General features: G+C 39.9%; 1 protein-coding gene across 4 annotated transcripts; it reads right to left on the reverse strand.

The window, feature by feature from the left end:
- Positions 1-252: 252 nt before the first annotated feature.
- Positions 253-20,006, reverse strand: LOC120449679 (tetraspanin-18). Of its 4 annotated transcripts, none has more exons than XM_039632290.2 (7): positions 19,864-20,006; positions 19,407-19,490; positions 6,109-6,226; positions 5,510-5,608; positions 4,205-4,333; positions 1,573-1,932; positions 253-1,511 (listed from the first exon to the last, which is right to left on the reverse strand). In XM_039632290.2, exons 3-7 carry the CDS (start codon positions 6,172-6,174, stop codon positions 1,362-1,364), a joined length of 804 nt encoding a protein of 267 aa, XP_039488224.1. In that variant the 5' UTR covers positions 6,175-6,226; positions 19,407-19,490; positions 19,864-20,006; the 3' UTR covers positions 253-1,361. The 4 variants fall into 4 exon arrangements, with proteins under 4 accessions (XP_039488224.1, XP_039488221.1, XP_039488220.1 ...); XM_039632287.2 differs by having other exon boundaries at positions 19,706-19,992; XM_039632286.2 differs by having other exon boundaries at positions 19,680-19,992.
- Between the last annotated feature and the right edge of the window lie 33 nt (positions 20,007-20,039).

The following is a 20,039-nucleotide window of genomic DNA, read 5'->3' on the forward strand; positions in this document are numbered from 1 at the left end:
AGTAAATCATTTTAGCTCCACGTATATATAAATATATTAAAACGTCTTTCGTAAATAAATGATTGCAAAGTGCTAGCACAAAAATGAGTTTTTCTCCTTTCAAAACTGGCGCCTTCTTTCTGGAGCTTTTAAGCTCTTCTTAACATTCTGTTACCATTTGTGTGTCGCTGTTATTAACAGGTGCACAAACTTCTGCTACGAAAACCGGAAATGGCCATATTTTCCATATTAAAAACCCATCTACCAAAAATGTTAATTTACTTTTTCTTTATTTGATTTACTTTTTCGTTCACGTTCAGAAATGTACATCTTTAAATGGGTTTTTATTGTTTTTGTGTGTGTTTTAGTTTCATGCTTTCGATTTACGGCTTTTCATTGCGCTGTTTCCAAAAAGTACGTTAAGTAAACTACAGACATATGTACGTGTATATAATATGCATTAATAATAGTTATATATGTATATATAGAATTCAAAAATGTACAACATTCATTTTTAACAAAAGAGCCGGGACCACGAAGTTGCATGCCCCGGCATGTGTAGTTAAAAACTCGAAGATAGCCATAGCAAAAAACAACTAAAGTTACAACTTAAGGTTAGAGACTTATTAACTAATACACATACTAGTACAATGTCAATGCCATTTCATTTTTTATCGTTTCAATTTCAATCGATATTTGTATATACGCATGCTTGTATTTAAATGGGCGTAATCGCTTTATGCTTCTTTAAAAGTTATCATTCAAAACTGATCTCACTATACGCTCAATCTTAAAAGTGTGTGTTGTCTTTCGTCTTAGCTTATGTGATTTCTGTGATGTTTTTGAGTGGTTATCGAATGCCTGCCTGATTGCATAACAAAATCGTAATAGTCTATGAAAAATAGTTACAATACTACGCATATTGTAGTTTACTACTTAACAACTAAAAAACTGCTATCAAAACAGATTTACAAATAAATATTCCAAGTGTGAGTTTCATTCGTAAAACCTTCGCGATCTTCCCGACCATTCGTTTGCTGGCAAAACATTGAGCAACATTTCTTGTAAGATATTCTTGAATATTATCGGTAAATGGATTATGCTGGCTATGATCTTAGCTTATTGTTAGAGTAGAGCTGTATTAAACTGTTGTTTTGTGTTCTCGTTTCTGTCCCGTTCCATGCGGCAAATGCATTTGAATATATTTGTCTTTCAGTGTTTCCATTGAGCACGTCGCGGTGTTCGGTAGGGTGCTGTAGTTTTGGGGGAAATTCTAGGAGGGATCGTCGCTCTTCACTGTCCTGCTGTTTTGGCTCGTTCCTACGTCTACTTTGCTAACTCTGAAAACTGTCACAACATCCGCTGTCATCGTCATCTCCGATTTACAGACGCATATCGTTGTATTTGGCAAAGGCCTTGCACAGGGCAAAGGCCAGGATAATGAGCACCAGGTGCACAATGCCCACCGCAATAGCCACGATGACTAGTTCACGTTGCCGAATCAGCCACTCGGTGAAGACCTCATAGCAGCCCTTAAAGAATATAAAGTATTAATTAAGATTCAGTCTTTATCTAGGGGTATTATTTGCATACCTTCTTGTAGAAACTGTTACTGTCGCTGGGGTTGGTTGCACAGTCCTCGTCGCGTGGCACCAACTTGGCCACATCCTTGAGGATACAGCAGGCATCTGGAATGGTGCGGTTGCCCTTGCCGTTCACCCACGCTGGAGAGGCATCGAAATCGTGGTAGTCATTGATGCCGCAGCAGCCGAAGTTGCCCATCAGCTGGTTCCACATGAGGGAGGTAGCATCCACATTCTCGCCCAGCGAATAACTGGTAATGGTCGTCTGCAAGAAGTTTTTGCTCTCGGCACGAACCTTGTCCTTGAAGAAGGCGCCCAGTCCTCCGGCAACGATCTCGGCAATCAGTAGCAGGATCAAAAAGGTTCCATACTGTGAAGAGATATAGTTTTTTTATAAATCATTTATTACTTTTTAAACCTGCTTTTAACCAATCCATTTTATTGATATAATACTAAAGTACTTGTAATGCTTATATCAAATAATCCACCTTTTTTAATAGCTCTTTATGGCCACAAATATCATCTTCAATTTGCTCGCATTAATAAAAACTTCACGTTTAAATTTATATGCCTTCATTATTGTAAATATAATACATTTATTCAATGATTTCTTGTTATGGTTGCCTGCTTTATTTATAACGCTCGCACACAGTTGACCCAATTCGCTGGGCACTTTGTGAGCCGTGCAGAAAAATCTAGCCGTTTGACCCTGAGCCAAATGTGCAGCATTTGTCGGCTGCCGCTGGTGGTGAGTTAGGCCCAAGCACACATTTAGCCGCAAGAGTCCACGTATAGATACAGATACATATTCGGTTGGAATGGCGAGTGGGCCCAGGGGGGGTTGGGCGGATGGTGGGGTAGACCGCAGCATGCAGCACAAATGCTGAAGGTCATCTCTCAGTGTTTTGTTAGATGTTTCAAAAAGCTCTTGTGGCTTTTCATTCTTCTATTACAGCAAAAAACCATATTATATAATTTTTATACATATAATAAAATTGTTATATAAAATCTACTTTATTTATGCACATTGAATGCTTCACTGCAAAAGAGATACTTTTAAATACCCAGCTTGTTGCAGAGCATCTTTCTCAATCTGAAACCAATTAAGAAGTAATTTTTCCGAGTGCCTCGGTAATGTTGTCGCCCTCGTGGTTGTCGTTGTGGTTGTTGCCCTGATAGGCTGCTCTGATATGCTCGGTTTTAGCTGGTTGTGTTGCGGCTGTTACGCCTGGCAGCATTTCATTTTAGCCATCGTGGGCGTTGGTAGCCGACTGCCTGCTTATGTATCTGTCAGATACACATGCAAGCTCACCGAATTGCGGCCTAGCAGAGAGCAGCTTCACTTTGTTTGCATTGCCAAGTGTAGCGATTTGAAAACCGTTTAGCTACGCGAGTGCCTGCACTCTTTCAGCTTAATAATAAATTGCCGTCTTAAAAAAAATCAATGCTAAGACATGTTAGCCATGCCAAGAGTTGCGCTGGCCTTCAGATGCGTTAACCAAGCGACCTTGGCTAATTTAAGTGCAAAACCCAAGAGGGTCGCATGCAGGTCGCGTGTTCGGCACCGTTGCGCATGCGCAAAGCCCTTCCCCCCCCTGACTGATTTCCCCCCTCTCGTTCAGGTAAATTAAATTCACCTGTTTGTCGCTGCAATTAAGCTGGCTGGCCAAGCCCAGAAATGTGGGCGCGTCCGGTTTAAGTAATGCAGGTAAATGTGATAAAACGGTTTATTAATTACCACAATCGCCCCGAGTGAACACTCTCGACCATAGAAAGTCCCTCTGGCCACTTGAGGTGCAAATGTAAATTATTTTCTATACCAAAGAAATTACAATTCCACTCACAGCCCAGAGACCACAGAGACATGGCCAAGTGAAGGGCTTGTCGCCGCTTAACCAATCGTTCAAACATGCCCTCGCCTCACGATATGGATGTATCTATGTACGATAATTCACCTATAGCCTATAGATACACCCGGCTATGTACAACTTTCTCTCGAGTGCCCGTCAATAGTTTGTAGTTTTTCCAGCCAAGAGTCAAAGTCAAATGGAAATCCTCTTCAACGGCCAACAGTTTTTCGCTGGAAAATGCAAACAAACGCTTGGCAATCCAACTCCACGGAGCCGTGAATCTGTGAATCTTCGATGGCTGTCAGTCATCCATTACCATGTACCCGATGATGCAAGCTCGTAAAACTCTGATTGGACTCATTGATTGGGCGGGGGAAATGTAAATTGTAAATTTGTGACAATGCGTATCGGCACTGTATGGAAGTCACTCGCTAATGGCGAGCAAATAAGTCTCGTCTAAAGAAATCTATTTTATTTCCACTGTACTCTTAGTTAAATATAAATTTGATGTTTGCTTTTCACTTCAATTGTGGCTGTGTAGAATTAAATATTTATCGAACTCTTATGTAGTTGCTTTATTTAGTATAGGAACTTAGCATACATGTACACATTTTTAATAGATAGCAATCAAAGAATAAAACAATCATTTTAGATTGCACAGCAAAACACTTTCCCAGAATCCCAAAATCGAAAAAAGACCTGTAAATGACTTTCAGTTTCGAGCCGGACTGTCAGCGGGTCCGGGTACAAACCTCCAACCCAGATTCCATTCCATTCCATTCGATCACTTACCGTCGACAGCAGACAGCGGGACTCGCGCATGGCTCCCAGATAGCCCAAGAAGCTCATGAAGAACATGACGGCTCCGATGACGAGCAGCACATAGGCCAGCTGCTCTATGGCCTGTGGCTGTGTAAATTGCTGTAATGGAAACGGAGGAAAAAAAAAAAAAAAATTCAGATTCAGAATGTGGTCTACACTGCGTATACGTAATTAAACTTTGAACTGGCCAAAAATTGTCTCCTTCCTCATATTCGTATAATTGAATTATGTGCACATTTTACCCAATTGTCGTAGGCAAATTGTCAGATCTGAGTTAAGTCTTTTGAAGCTAGAGTGCAAGTTCATTGACCAAACGCCACCCATGGAATATGTCTATCAGCATACTGAGTTCCGGGTAAAGGTTCTCAATTAGGTTTCGCATGTTTATCCTAGGTGACCCCACAATTAGTACCCGCATGGACATGCACTTTTCATTTGTTTTGCCTAAGCGATAAACCCCTAACGTCCAGTCGGAAAGCAAAGGGAATTTTCACTACAAACTACAAACTTTAGTTAACGCTGAACATGCAAACTTTGATGGAAATTGTCATAGTTGAAAAAGTTTATCTGTGTGAATTGGGTAAAAGACCCCGGAGAGTGGCTTTAAACAACGATTTGTACATTTCTGAAAGTTCTGTGGAGGAGTGTGTACATTATAGTTAGACACTATCAAAAGTGCATTACCAAATTTAACAACTATTTATTCATGGCTTTCTATACTTGCTAATCATCATAAAAATCATTTTAATTGAGAAAAATATTTATATTTATTTGATTTCCATATGGTTCTGCCTGTCGCCCCTTTTAGATATTAGATGTCACTACTTAAAGTTCCATTGTAGTCTTGCTGCCTTATATAGAATTTATATAGAATTTCAACCCAATTAAAGTGGCATTATTAGCCATCCCCTATTGTTTGTCAGTGTGTCAGCACAATGCATTGTGCACTTTGATTAGCGTTTTCGTGCCTTACATTTGACCATTTCCACCCGAAGCACATGTTTACAATATAATTATATTTTTCTAATAATCATAGTACCAGTGCCCCACTATTACTGAAGCACCTGCACGTGAGGTTGATCCATATTTCGGGGTTGATTTACTACGATTTCGATATGTGAATTACACACTTCGATGGGTTGCGTATGAACGTTGCGTTGTAACTGTGTGGAATGCAGTAAAAAGGGGGTGTTTCTGCGGCAACACTTTCACCAGGAGTTGGGCGTGTTATATTGGGGGTATACGGGAAAACCTCTGGTCTTCAGTTGGTCTTACCTCAATGCGCTCGCTCTCGACCAACTTGAGGAGAGCAATCAGCGAGTGCTTGTCCACGGCCAGCCAAAGTCCGACTCCGAATATAATTGTGCCTAGCAACTGCAAAATGAATAATAAAAAAAAAATATGTACATTAAAATATGCCTGTGTACAGGTAGTGCGCATTTATGTGTTTACACTGAAACACAAATCATTAAACATAAAAACACAACACAGTTCGCCCCGCTGGACATGCAAACGCAGTTTGATGATTGTTATTATTATGACGTTGCCTGCCCATCTTGATTGCATTCGAAAATGCCGATGATGACGTTTGGCAATCAACACGCTGGTAATGATGATGACGATGATGATGATGTTGATGACGATGGTGGCTGAAAGTCAATGAACCGCTGCTGAAAATGCGGGAAAATGCAAAAAGCACCAGCGCATGCGCAGAGATTTGCTTGATTGAGTTGCAATGGAATTTGGATGGATGGGCGATACCATGGGCATGGGTTACCATAGGATGGATGACATGAACGCAACTCTATGCGTTTACCCATATGCATTACCTGGTGCAGAAGGCACAATAACCCCTCTACTGCATCTGTACTTACGAAAAATATAAAATTGAATATGCAAAGCAAATACTTTGCACACCAGACTCCGCAGTCGAAGACCATTTTCGTTGTTTTCGAAATCTTGGGGCTGTTGTCCTCCACGGAGCTCTCTCAACTGCAATGACAAAGTGAAATTCCACATTTAGCACTTTGGGTTGTGAGGTTTCTAATTGAATTAAAATATTTTTACTTAATTTACTTAATTTCATGTTAAGTGCCGCACACTCGGTTGCGCACAGCACACACACAAAAACTACAGAAAAGAAAGTGTCAGAGGAAATAAAAAAAACAACGAACAAACGACATAATAACGTAAATACCAAGAAGCGTATGTAAACAAGAAAAGTATTTCTAGCCAGGTTGCATTTTTTATCGGCCATGTTTGTACGTGCCCCGTGCCTAACAAATTAACATGTAAAGTTGGCCCTTCAAAATTGGTGAACGACTTCAGCGGAAAATGTGCGAGCAGAAAGAAAGTTCAATTTTAAATACCTTAAATATGTAGAATTTTAATGAATCTTTATAGCTGACGAAGAAGCTCTTAAAGTACGAGTTTTATTATGTTATTATTATTGAGAAACCCACACTCTTTCAGTTTCATTTATAATTTAAACAAGTTCCTAAAGAACTCTTGATAGCGATTTAAATCTAAATTAATTACAGAGTCAGTGTGTGCTGTCGTCAGCAGATAAAGAGATACGTTAAATCCGAGAGCAGCTAAAAAATGGCGCAAGTAAATTACAAGCTTTCGTTCATTCATTAATTCATTGAGTCGGCGGGAATCTCAATTTCCAGCATCTTGTTCCACGTTAACTTTCTTATTAGCAGTAGAACAACTTCCCCGCTTTCTCCCACCGCCCTCCTCCCATTTCTTCTCACCGCGCTTAGCACTTTTCTTTTCAGATGACGCTGTTGTTGTGGCCATCTGGTTTGAGCCAAGTTCTCAGCTGTACATGTGTGCCTAGTTATTTGGGTAAATATATATATGTATGTATACGTATATATACAAATGCACACACACTCGTGCACAAACAATGTCACGAGCTATTGAAGTTGGAAAAGTAGAGCACTCGGCAGCGGAGCTAAGCCCTCAGACTCTGGGTTTTTCATTTTCGATGCTGTTCTATTTGGTTCTGTTGGGTTCTTTCCTGTTTTCTACTGTTGCCAAGTCGCGGCTACGGGCAAACATTTTCCTTGCCAACATTTTCGTTCTCATTCTTTTGCCCGGGTCCCTTTGAGCCCGGTAAAAGCTGGGTTCCACATCCCGCAGCCTCCTCCTAATGATGTTTTGGCCAAAATGTAATTGTGTTCGCACACCCACACAGCTGCGGTCAAGAAAATAGCACTTTAAATGTCAATTTATGTTCGAATCCAAGTGGTAAGCAATAATTTAGTACAATTTCGATTTCTTGGAGTTTATATTTTTTTAAAGCTAAATTTAATGGTGCAAATATTAAATGCTGTTCCTTTGAGTTTAGCTTTTAACACAGAGAGGCACTGAGTGCATGAAGTACTTGAGTGCAAAACGCTTTCGAGACCTATGTATATACTTGTATGTACATATATATATTCACATAAGCCGAGTTTCTGTGGGCGCTACATTCCCCACTTCATCCACCGCCCACCACCCTTCAACACAACAAAAGTTTATCACAAAATTTTTAATTGCTTTTCCATTGTTTCAGACAACCGACGTTCTGGCTTTAAATTAGTTTAAATTTTCTGGTGATAAGACATGCAAATGACTGCCTAACGGATGTGCATATGGCGCTTAATGGTTGTGACATTGAATTTATAATATGGGCTTAGCCAAAAACAAGGTATTGTTTAAGAATATTGACGCTTAAGTCATTTGTTTGCGGGCGGCTTAAAGTCGAAAAGAATTTTTATTTGCATTCTAATTTGAATTTGATCCCTGGGATTTCAGTATTTGCATAAAACCGGCTTACGCGATAGCAACGCAAGTAGAAGGCTTTAAACAATGCTAAAAATATGAAGTATTTGTATTGCAAATCCCAGTTTAAAGTTCCAAATTTAATTAGATATCTATCTCGAAATGTTGCCAACCTTCGCCCTTATCTATTCATTAATGCTACAGTTTGGCTCGGAGCTTTAATTAATTCTTTGGCTGAGTGGAAAATCGGAAAAGCTTCCAGCAGCCACCCACTAACTTGCCACTGCTGGTTTCTCGTTTCTGGCTTGCGATGCCATATGAGCCCCATACAAAATTCAAAAGCTTGCCATTAGCACACACACTCTTGCAGGGCTACGTGGATAACACACACACAAACACACACACACACACACTGGCACATGAAGGGGGCGAATCTTGTAATTAACTTTCAAGTGGCCCATGCAAAATATTGGCAAAAATTCAGCAAGCTCAGCATCAGCTTTTCATCTAACTCAAATATAAAGTGGATATCTACTTAGGAAACTCAAATATCTGTTTGAAAAACATAAAATGTTTAAAAAACAAATATGAACAAGCTATGCATTTTTTAAGGAGCATACGTAGTGAAGCTAAAGGTATTTGCAATGAAGTTATATAAAATTTAAACAGACACATCAATATATACCAGTGTTTCTGAGTTTTTATATGAAAATGATAATAAACTAGATTATTAAAAACATTCAAATAAAAAACGAAATTTGTGTGTTATACAAATACTTTCGTTGGAAAGCCGAGATCAATTTATATCCCACACAACGCATTTTTATCTATATGCATTTAATAATAATAAAAACAAATTTATGGATCTCACTGCTGACTTGCATTCGGATTTTAACTCAGGCTTTGTTTATTATTTGCGTAATTAAATGCTTGCACATGCTCGTGCCGCATTTTTTAGCCATAGAAAGTTTTGTTTTACCGGCTGCTGTGGAAGTGGAAGTTGAGAGCTCTCCAAACAATGCACATTTTTTTTTTTGGCATCGCAACGCTGGTGATTAAAGCATTTTCCATTGCAGAAAGGAAATTCGAGCGGGTCTCAATTGTGGGACTGGAAGTCATTTTCTTGTACTACCAGCCGCTCTTTCCGACGCCAAAATGGGTTAAAGAAAGTCGTAACTTGTATTAATTAAAAAAAAAAAAAGACTTAAGGGAAAAAAGAAGCTGCTGCGCTCGAACTAAAAGGCCAGTCGAAACCTTTGGCCATAACTCTTTGAACATGAGGGTATATACTCGTAGCCAGTTCATTTCCCAGTTGCACTCTCACATATTCGTATCGATGTGTGTTTCACACTTGTCACGTTCGCTGGCTTGCCAAGAATTTAGAAATTTTATTTATTGCCAATGCTTTCTGTTTCCCTGCTCCGCTGGCCGTTACCCATTTTTCTCGGCACTTCGATTCTGATTTGATTGGCTGAGGCTTTGGAGATGGGAAATGTGAAATGCCATTCGAGGAAAAACCCATCATGCTGCAAACCAAAACTGCCGCCGCAGAACCACAGAACCACCGAGCCACTTTTCCATCTGTCAAAGCGTGGGAAAATTCTCGCCACTTCGTTCTTCAGCTCCCGAGCTGCGGTTCCTGGGCGCCGAAACTCCCAAGATGGGTAATTAAATTACAGGGTAATAAGCCTCAATTGGGTCACCGCACTCTCCAAACAGTACTTAAATGCAGGTGGGCGGCTCAGCCTCCCATTTGCTCTGCTCGAGATCTTAAGTATGCATATCGGAGTGGATGTGTGGGAACTACTTTGCTATAAAGTTTATAGTATAAACGGCTATGGTAAATGAAATGTTAATGGCTAAATCTGCTGGGTAGCGTAATAAAAGCAAGTTGCATCATTCGCAAAACTCATTTAAGCATTGCTTATTTCCTAAATCTGTGTTTCAATGGTTGATATGGTTTCTTATAATCCGATTATTAATACTGGCGGATTATTTTGATTTTTGAGTATTTGTTTAGTCGGTTGATTGCTTATACTTCCCAATATAATATTCATGCTAAATAAATCTCGATTACCAATATAAAACAAAGTTATTACTATACACAGATAAATCTTATTGTTGCCGACATAGAGCAGGGTTTAAATTTAATTAACAATTATTTTAATTTGTCCGTTTAAAACCCTTTTATTAATTACACCGGATAATATTTTCGTGGCGCATCATTTCCTCCATCAAATAAAATACATTATGTGTAAACCCTAACCAACTGATGTCCCTTGAAAGAGTTTACCCAACAATTTGCCTTTTTTGTTTGTCTCCCCTGATTGCTAAATTTTCTGTCTCCTATAAAAAAAAGGCTTTAAACCCGAACTTATCCAACTGGAATAAAAATCCATTAATTGAGCAAAATATAGCGCAATATTGACGCTCTTGTTTTTTACTTTTGATGTTTTTTTTTTTGCACTTTTTTCACTGCCGCACGAGCCACACAATCAATTTATTTTTAAATTTCGCTTAATTAATGCAAATATAAGGCGAAACGAGAAAAGCCGGGCGAATAACTTCGTTAGCGTTTGGAGCGGCAAGAATTTCAAAATCTACACAAAGTCAGAGCATCTGAATTTTACAACAGAACCCTGCCAAAATTATACCTCGAAAGTGGTCTAATTAAATGAATCTTACGAGCCGACAGCACCTCACATTCATAAGGCCAACTGAGTGTCGTTCAAATTCAGTTTTGTTAATTTCATTATTCACTCTGCGAAGTCATTCAACTCGCTGGCTGTTGGTTTATGTTAGTTTGCTTATATAATCACATGAAGTGCGTTAATTTGACATAATTAGTGGGCTCCGGCACGAGACGAAGTCAAAACCCCAAGCCAAAAAGCACAAGCCCCAGCCCAGCAGTCTAAAGGTCTTCGAGTTGAAGAGTGAGCCCCTTTGTCTGACTCCGCTCTTCTATTTTTCTATTTTTTAGGTCAATGGTCTTCGCAGCGGCGATGTTTGTTGCCATGTTTGCTGCCATTTGATGGCTTGCCAATTTAACACCTGACAGCTTCGTTTGGGCCATGTGCACTGGACCAAGCCGTGTGCCATAAGCGAGCGCAGATGCCAACGCCCCGGTCCCAATTCCCCTCGACCACGCCCACAACGCACTCGTGTTACGAGAGCAATACATCTGTGTGCACTGTAAGCAAAAGCGTTGTAGTACTGCATACATTCGTGTAAAAAGAGAGCTGTTTAAAATGTAAGGTAGAGGTGACTTCCTTGATATCAAAAGTCAAACCCATTTAAATATAATTCGTAATACTATAGTTTTTTTGCATATTTCTTGCCAAGTTTTTCTCACTGTGCAGCATCCCAATCTGGTAGCCAGGCAGTCGGGTTGTCACCAGCCAAACAGCCAACTACTATGGCCAACCGGCCACGAAAGACCCAGACACGTCTGGCCATTTAGCAGCGTTATGCGATACATTTTTGCGAATTTATTTCTAGTTGAGGAAATTTTGCAAAGTTAAACTCTAGATTTGATTACGAAAGAGCGGGTGCAGTGGGTGGTTGGAGTTGATATGCAAATGGCTTCGGCAACTTTTTGGTGACATAGGTAAAATGTCAAAACTTCAATTTGCTGAGAGAGATTTTAATCAGAGATTGTCAAAATTTTGATGAACTTTGCGAGCACTTCGTTTAGTTATGAAAATACTATTGATAAAACGCAAACTTTGCTAAAATGCATTCTTTCCATTTCTGAAGATAAAAATATCTTTGAATGTGAAATTCCATTAAAATGATTTGGCCAAATATCAATGCAAACGTGAAATTCTGCATTAATATTTGATCGCAAAAGATGAAAGCAATTGCGAATTTTATACCAAACATTGTAATTGAAGTGCTTCTTTCACTCGAAACATTATTTATTTGACCCACCAAAATATTTTCGCTTATGCATCAAATTTTTGTCAAGAACGCGAGAAGTCGAATAACATTTCAGACACTGACCTACTTTAAGGTAAATATCAAAGTGGGGGACTGGGGAAAAATGAAACTATTTGGGGCCAATTACCAGCGCTGTGGACAGAGAAAAGAAACTTTGCATATACATACATATATTTTTACTTAATTGAGTAGGTTCCCCCGCCCTCGGTCAACCCACTCCAGTTCTTTATTAATTTTTTTCCTTTTTAATTATTCAGTTTCTGCCTCGTCTTTTTGTGAAAAGTGAAATGCTCCGAACCAGAATTTGTTCAATGTCTCTGGCTTTTTGGTTTATTATTGCCCATTGCTCCAGTTAAGCTGCAAGACGGGTAATGTACTATGTCTGTATCTGTATCTAGATGTATCTGTAGATGTATTTGTATCTGTAGAAGTATCTGTATCTGTGGCTGTCTGCTTGAATTACAGAGCTTGAACGAGGTTGACACACTTACATTTATTTAGCTCATAATGAGCTGGCAAATGATTTGCCTTTGTCTGAATGCCTGCTGCTCGCAGGTTTATTGTTACTGCTTTTTTTCACTTTTCATCAATAAAATAAACTGATGAAATGCTTTAAACTGCCTCTGTTTGCCCAGCATAATGAGGCGTTTCGACAAAGATAAACAAAAGAAGAAAGATGCTGCAAAGTCAAATCAAAGTTGTAGGAAAATACAAAAGTTTGGAATAATAATGGAAGTCAAGTTATATAACCTATGCATATAAATAAGTTGACAAGAACGTCTGACTTCAGTTGGTTTTTATGCAAGTTTTTCATGGAGCTGAGCCAGGACTTATCAATTCTGCTGAAATTGTGCATGCATATACATATTTGATGATTTAAGTTAACTAGATTATTATGCTTCCGGCTGGTGAATAAAAACAAATACATAACTTATTACTTTAAATATACATATAATACGATAAGCTAATGGGCTGTAATATACAAATATTCCATTCCAGCTTTAAATAAAATAATGCCACTTCATGTGTGCTATTTAAGAGACAGTCCCTATGTATTTTCATTAATCTAAACTTTTTTGTTTTCAATTGAGAGTGCATAAGCCATTGTTATGGCGAGATTACACATACGCCATGTGTGCTGTGTGGAGCGGCAATTTCCTGCCATTGAGAGACAAAACATAACCGAGTGGAGCATAAGCAACGCCCGCTGTCACTTCAATTCATAACAGATGCAAATAAATTTCCATTAAAGTTTGTGCCTCTCCGCACATTACCCTTTTCGGCGCCCATTTTCTGCGTGGGCGGACGACAGGCTAAACAGATGCTAAGTTCGGAAATAAAGCAGAGATTCATGGGGCATTAAGGTATGAAGGTATGAAGGTGCCCCCCAGATTTAGATAATGACCGTTTCGAGTCACGAGGCGCAAATTGCGGACCTAAACGAGCAGCGGCTGCAGCGACAGCAACAGCAGCTCAACTCTCACACATTACTTTTCATATGTTTAAATGAAATAAGTATCTGGCGGATACATATTTGCAGTGACAGTTGCATCCACACACGCGAGCTCAAGTGCGAAAAGCCGAGGATCGTGTTGTGGCACTGGGATCTTCGCTGATTACTTAACTTATTCAACTTTCTTTTGGAACCCCAAGGGGCCAAGTTCAATGTGCTTAGCTTGCGGCTAATACGCCTCTCCTCTCCTCGCCTTTCGGCCAAGCTCAACTTTCACATTCACATTTACAACCTTTGGCACTTCCTCCTCCTCCTGCCACATGGAAAGATAATTTTCCCTGTAACTTTGTGGCCAACAAAACCGATTCACATTTGGCCATTTGGCAATATGCTGGCTGCAGTGCAATCAATGCTTCTCATTCGATATTTAGCAAGCTCACTCGACTCATTCGACTGTGGGGCAAGTTTTTCATTTCATTTCTATTCGCTTCAGCTCGGTTCGCTTCATTTTCAGACTGGCGAAAAAGTGTAGATACACATGCTACTCCCAACGCATGGGAGTGCATAAAAAAAAAAAAAAAATGTAGAAAAAAATGTTTGCCACCGCCTATGCAACTATGAAATATCGCATCGCTCGGCGAGAGTGCGGCTGTACGCGCATATATCCCACCCAGAGCTGGAATAAATTTATGTGGGAAGTTTTTGATGACGTTCGTAATTTCAGAGCCTCCCCCCCAACAGACTATGCAACTTATCTAATAACGGAGACAGACTTACTACTTCCTGTAAGCCTGTCGGGAATGTGAGAACGCAGAGGGAGCCAGCGAAAAAAGGGCTGCATTTATGCCTGCTGATATAATCTGCACCTATGATTTATGCTTCGGATTGAATATTCTGTATATTTGCAGCGAGATAAGGTAATAAGTTCGGGAATTTCTCATATCTAAACAGGAGAAGATTCAACGAGAATATAATGCATTCTTTCGTCACGAAATGGAAATAACATCAAAACTGATAAAAACGGATTTGATTTTGTTATGAATGGAGAACTTTTCAATTAAATGCACAAATTAAACTTTAGAGTTCTCTAAATAACGCAAGATTCGTGCCTTAAAACAAACGTATGCAATACGCTTTGACTAGTGCAAATTGAAGGCAAATAAAACGAAGCCAAATAAGCAAACTAAACCTCTACTCTAGGCTCCAAAATAAAACACCCAGCAAACTGGCTTAGACACCTGCTGTGCTCCTATATCCCAAAACTTGTCCGTTTCTGCGTAATAGACGAATTGCATCAGTTACAAAAAAGCCAAAAGTAAAGGCAGTAACCAAAGTAAACCTTTGCCTACTTCTGCTTTGGGCCAAGCATGCGCATTTGTCCAAGAGGGTGGGCTAAAATTGGTTAAACAATTGCCAACGCGCATTTTGGCGTAAATTGTTTTGCATATGCGAGGCAAAAGAAAACTCCAAAATTCAGCCAGAGGCGTGCCATCACAAAAACTAAAAACAAAAGCCGAAAAATTAATATGCATTGTTGCAGCAGCACGTCGCCTTGCATATTTGGACTTTCACTTTTGTTTTCTTTTCAAAAACTGAAGAAAACAAACGTCCAACGTAAAAAGTAAACAAGATTTCAAAATGAACTTAAGACGCACACTCGATCCACGTCGACATATCAATCAATTACAAATGGTTAACACAAATGAAAACATTATGTATCTTTTTATTGGGTTTGAGTTCCGAGTTCGGTGGGCGAGCAGCGATTAAAGTGGGTAACTGCGTTAATTGCTGATACCCCTTACTTTCCCTTATTTACTAGCCACCTCAATTAAGTCCAGAAATCACAGTTACGCATTTCCAATTGCGCAATCGTCACAATCTTTTTCATATATTTTTTTTTTATGCTGCCTGTCTGGAGATTTTCATGGCTTGCGAAAGTAAACATTTTTACAATCCGCTTTATTTTTTATTTTTGGCTTCCCGAACAATGCGTGCAGTTATTACTAGTTTTGGTTCATTAATCATGTGTCGGGGAAACACTTATGTGTGTGCACCTGCTGGGCATAAAAAAATGAGAAAATGGGACACACAGATACCGATGGGAAAATTGCCGAGGGCTTCGAGTTGTGATTATGAATTGACCACATGATTAAAGGGCAAATTTATCATGACATAAGAAGAATTTCTCTTCGGGTTTACCTATGAAAATGGAGCTAAGATCTGATGGCATAATGGTTAGAAGTCGATATACTTTCACAAAACCAATCAGTGGGTTCCATATAGCAATCATATGATTCTACAAAATCTGACCTCCATAGTTAATTCCTACTATAAGCCTATTTTAACTGTATAACTGGATTAGTTTTCCCCCTTTGTGTTCGGCTCCAATTGGCTGGCTTAAAGTTTTTAATTAACTTAAATCAATGACAGTTTACATTTGCGAAATGGCCAGCTAGGGACTTCAGTTGTTTTCCGATTGAGACTGTTGCATTGTTGCATTGAGACAATGACAAAGTAACCAGCAACCAATCGATCGATCGGAGTGGAAAGCCGCAGATGTGGCCAGGGCGATTAAGTATCCCAGGCCCAAGGCGGATGGTCGGTCAACCAGATGGACAGCTGGATAGCTGGACAGCTGGACAATTGAAGCAAATCACAGTGGGACAGGCACTCGAAATATGTGTACTGTTTGCCTGCCGAGTTTCCGCTGAAAGTGCAGGCAATTTCCACCAAAGAGGCGGAGATCTAATGGTGGAATGAAGTGAATGAAGTGTTGCCGGGTGAAGAATTGCTGGCTTGGATTTTAATTGCCACTGACCACCGCCGACTAGAAGCAATGAACTTGCCACCACCACTACCAGGCGGACGTAATTCGAGCCACAAACAGAAAGCCCCTGTAATACAAGATGGTTGTGGGAAATTGCAATCCACCGGACCAGCGAAGAACACCACTTGAGGGTGGTGAATGTGTGTGAAAGTCCAAGGCGGCGAATTGTGTGTGGATCAAGTTCGAATTACCATAAAATATGCAGAGACAACGCATGCGCAACACGTACACGTAACCCGATGCAGATACATTTTAGTGAACTTGCAGATACAAATACAGATTCAGATACAGATACTGTCCAGTTCGACCCTGCTCAGGGTGGCTCGTTCACCTTGGAACGGCGCTCAAAAAAAGTCGTTTAATATCGAGTTTTGTTGGCTAAATAAGTCCAAGGGTCGCTGGTCTATATTGCGAAGGGGTAAACTCATACATACATATATGAAAGGGCCTGGTCTAAATCCAGTGGCCTTTGGCCAATTTCATGCTCGCTGAGGCGTCGTTTCGACAACCCACTGTTTTGTACACTGCTCTTGTTCCACTAATTGAGTTATGTTGCACATTTCGGCAAGCCAGCTTCATGGTTCTCCGACTGCTGCGGATATTTGCCAATTGAGTTATTGCCTTTTTGGTTGTGCATTAGCGTGCGCTCACCTGCGATTTCCCAATGGAAAGTTTGGCCAACTCTTTAGACCAAGTTCTGTGTGCTGTTCGCTGGCACATCGGCCAAAAACCGGGTTGGCTTCGCAAATACTGTTAACGGTTTTCCGAGTGCCGTGAATCGTTTTGTCACGCCTTCGATTCGTGGCAGAAGCAAGAAATCCCTACTTAAATATTTATCCAAGTTTCTGGCACCCAGTTGCAGGTCCAGATTGCAGCTGCAATGTACGTACATAAGTTCTTAGCTCAGCACCCGCTTAAGCTAGTTTCAGTGATTTGTTACCCTTTTGGATTTCCATTTATCCAGCAGATAGGAAGCCACTTTGAAGCCAATCCCCATTGACAGGTGGCTTACCAAAACCCAAAGTCTTGGGGGTTTGAATGCAAAAATGGGGGGAAAATGCTTTGCATATCAAATATTTTGCAGAAGTAAAAAGACAATATTTTCTCTTTGCCTTTGGTTAATTGTACAATGTACGTTAAGCAACTTCATCAATATTAAAATGAATAAAAATAAGCTGGTAAAAATAATTATGTCAGTTGTCCCATACCTCATTTTTAATTTAAGTTAAAATTTGTATTTTATTTATTTTACATACGTTTGCCATCTCTACAGTTCAACAAGCTGTAAATGTTTAATTTGCTTGCATTTTAAAGCCGGTATTACGTGCATTTAAATAAAAATGTCAACAGAGCTTGCGGGCTCTTCTGTCGTAGTTTTTGTGAAATATTTGTTGTTTAATTTATTCAATGAAATTCAGTTTTGTAGCTCTTATGAGGATTTAATTTATTAACTGCGAGAGCAATTAATTTTGCACTCTCAATTCCAGGTTTCGATTTAATTGAGTATATTTTGAAACAAATGGGATCGCTGTTAACCCCCTTAAATTTTAATAATGCAGACTGATTTAAAGATAAGTATCAAGCCTGAATTAATAGTCACGTAATGTTTATATAATTTTGCACATTTCCGTGCTGAGATAAACATTTTCGAATAATTTAATTGGTAATTTGGCGAGTACATAAACTAAAGAAATAAAAGTGAGTCTGCAGTTCGTAGCCCCATTCCCCCATTTAGTGCGATATCATATACGAGATTTGTGGGATTCTGTTCTACTGCTCTCGCTCCCTCTCTCTCTGGCAGTGTTTCTGTCCCGCTTCTTGCCCATTTCCAATAAGCAATTCTACTTGCTTTATTGGTTTTCCGGACAAACTTGTTCGGAAGCCTCGTGGAGCGGACAGGTTGCTCCAAAGGGGAGAGAACTCGGAGTCGGAGTCGGAGTCAGCATGTTTTCAAGATCAAAAAGCGAATGGCGGTGGAGCCGAAGAAATTGCACAAAAATTTACACACAACAAAAGCAAAACGCGAGAGAGAGACAGAGGTAGAGCTACAGAGAGAGAGGGAACTGCAAAAGGGAACCTTTCACTGCAGGTACACTTTAAAAAATTCTACAATTATACATACGCTCATTTAAGGTTTTTGCATAGCTAGCTAACACAATTCAGTTATGACTGTATTCGATTCCTGAAAAACTAATAAATAAGCAATACCTAATTTTTAATCGAAATTAAAAAATATCTATAATATCTATAATCTATAATATAATCTATAATTGTTATTTCGAAAATATATAATTTAAAGTATTTATGGAATTATTCTATGTATTGAGAAGAGAAAACTGCCTTAATTCTGATGGAAAATGGTTTCTAAAGCATGTTTTAGAAATAAATAAGATAAATATTCACATGACTTCCGTTTCATAACTTTTGAGGATCAAGAAACATCTTTTGTACATGGCATCCGGTCCATCGCGAAAAAACATAATTTAAAGTATTTATGGAATTATTGATTAGAAAAAACTGCCTAAATTCTGTGGAAGATGGTTTCTAAAGCATGTGGTAGAAAAAAAGATAAATATTTTGTATATTTGCATCACATGACTTCCGTTTTATAAGTTTCTAGGAACAAGAAGGAACTATTGTACAAGTCTTACAATAGTTTTTAGTTTTATAAGAAGGCAAACCCAGTTTACTGTTCCCATCCCCTTCAGAATTGATTATAGCAGGTGCACCCATTTCTTTCCGTGTTACGTTTTGGACGGGCAAGGTGGAATTAGTGATGAACGTAAAGAAAGGCCGCGCAATTGAAAAGTGGCACAGATGCCAGGGCAGCGGCCCCAAAAGGCAACGGTACCGGAGTGCAGGAGCGCCAAAGGGAGTCCAGGAGCGGAGTGGGGGCAGCATCAGCAATCAAGGAAAAGGGGGAGGTGGCAGTGGAATGGCAGCAGGAGCAGGAGCGACGCAAAAAATGTGTGTGCGTATCAAGAAAAGCGGATGGCCGAGAGGGCTGCGCCCGGATAAAGATGTGATGCCCAGGGGCGTGGGCGGTGGGTGGTGGGTGATGGGTGGTTTTTGGGTGGATTGCTGGCTTTTCTCTGGGAACAGTAGCACTCGATGTGCTGATGTGTATTTTTTTTTGTTGTGGCATTTTGAGAAATATCCAGTAACTAAGGCAAAAAACTTACCTGTAAAATATGAGCACGCTGCGTAGCGAGCTGTTAAATAATTTACGGTACGTCGAAGATTTACGACCCACTGGATGTATCAAACTGCAATGATTCCGGAATATTTGATTATTCAAGAACTTTGGTGGCACTTTTATTTATATTTATTTTACTCTTGGTTTTTCTTTTCTTTTTTCAAGCGTGGAGTTATTGTTGATGCTGGCAAGTGAACGGGTTGTACGCAGCACTGTTTTGATTGAGCGCGCGCAAAAAATTATACACAAAATCACGCACACTGCGAAATCCGGATAGAGACGCACCGATGATGGCTTGAAACTGGGGCCCGAGAAGAGAGCGTAGGGTGTGTGTGTGTTTGGGATGCCTCTGCTTCCAGGCACCGAACACTGCGTTAAATGCTGCGCTCGTCACTCGACTCAACGCGACTCGAATCGTGGCTTAAATCTCACTCGTCACTCACTCGGCTGCCAATCGGAATGTGCGACCGTCTGCTTGGAAGCGTGCTTTCGAACTGAAGCCGTTTTTTGCTTCTAAACTGCTGAGCTGCTCGTTGCTGCCACAGCCACCACCAATACATGCGCGGAAAGCAGGTTGCTCCAGCTGAAAGCTCGGCTCGCCAGCAGCTCCCATAGCAAA

This window comes from Drosophila santomea, chromosome 3L, assembly GCF_016746245.2.
Source record: "Drosophila santomea strain STO CAGO 1482 chromosome 3L, Prin_Dsan_1.1, whole genome shotgun sequence".
Classification (NCBI taxonomy): domain Eukaryota; kingdom Metazoa; phylum Arthropoda; class Insecta; order Diptera; family Drosophilidae; genus Drosophila; species Drosophila santomea.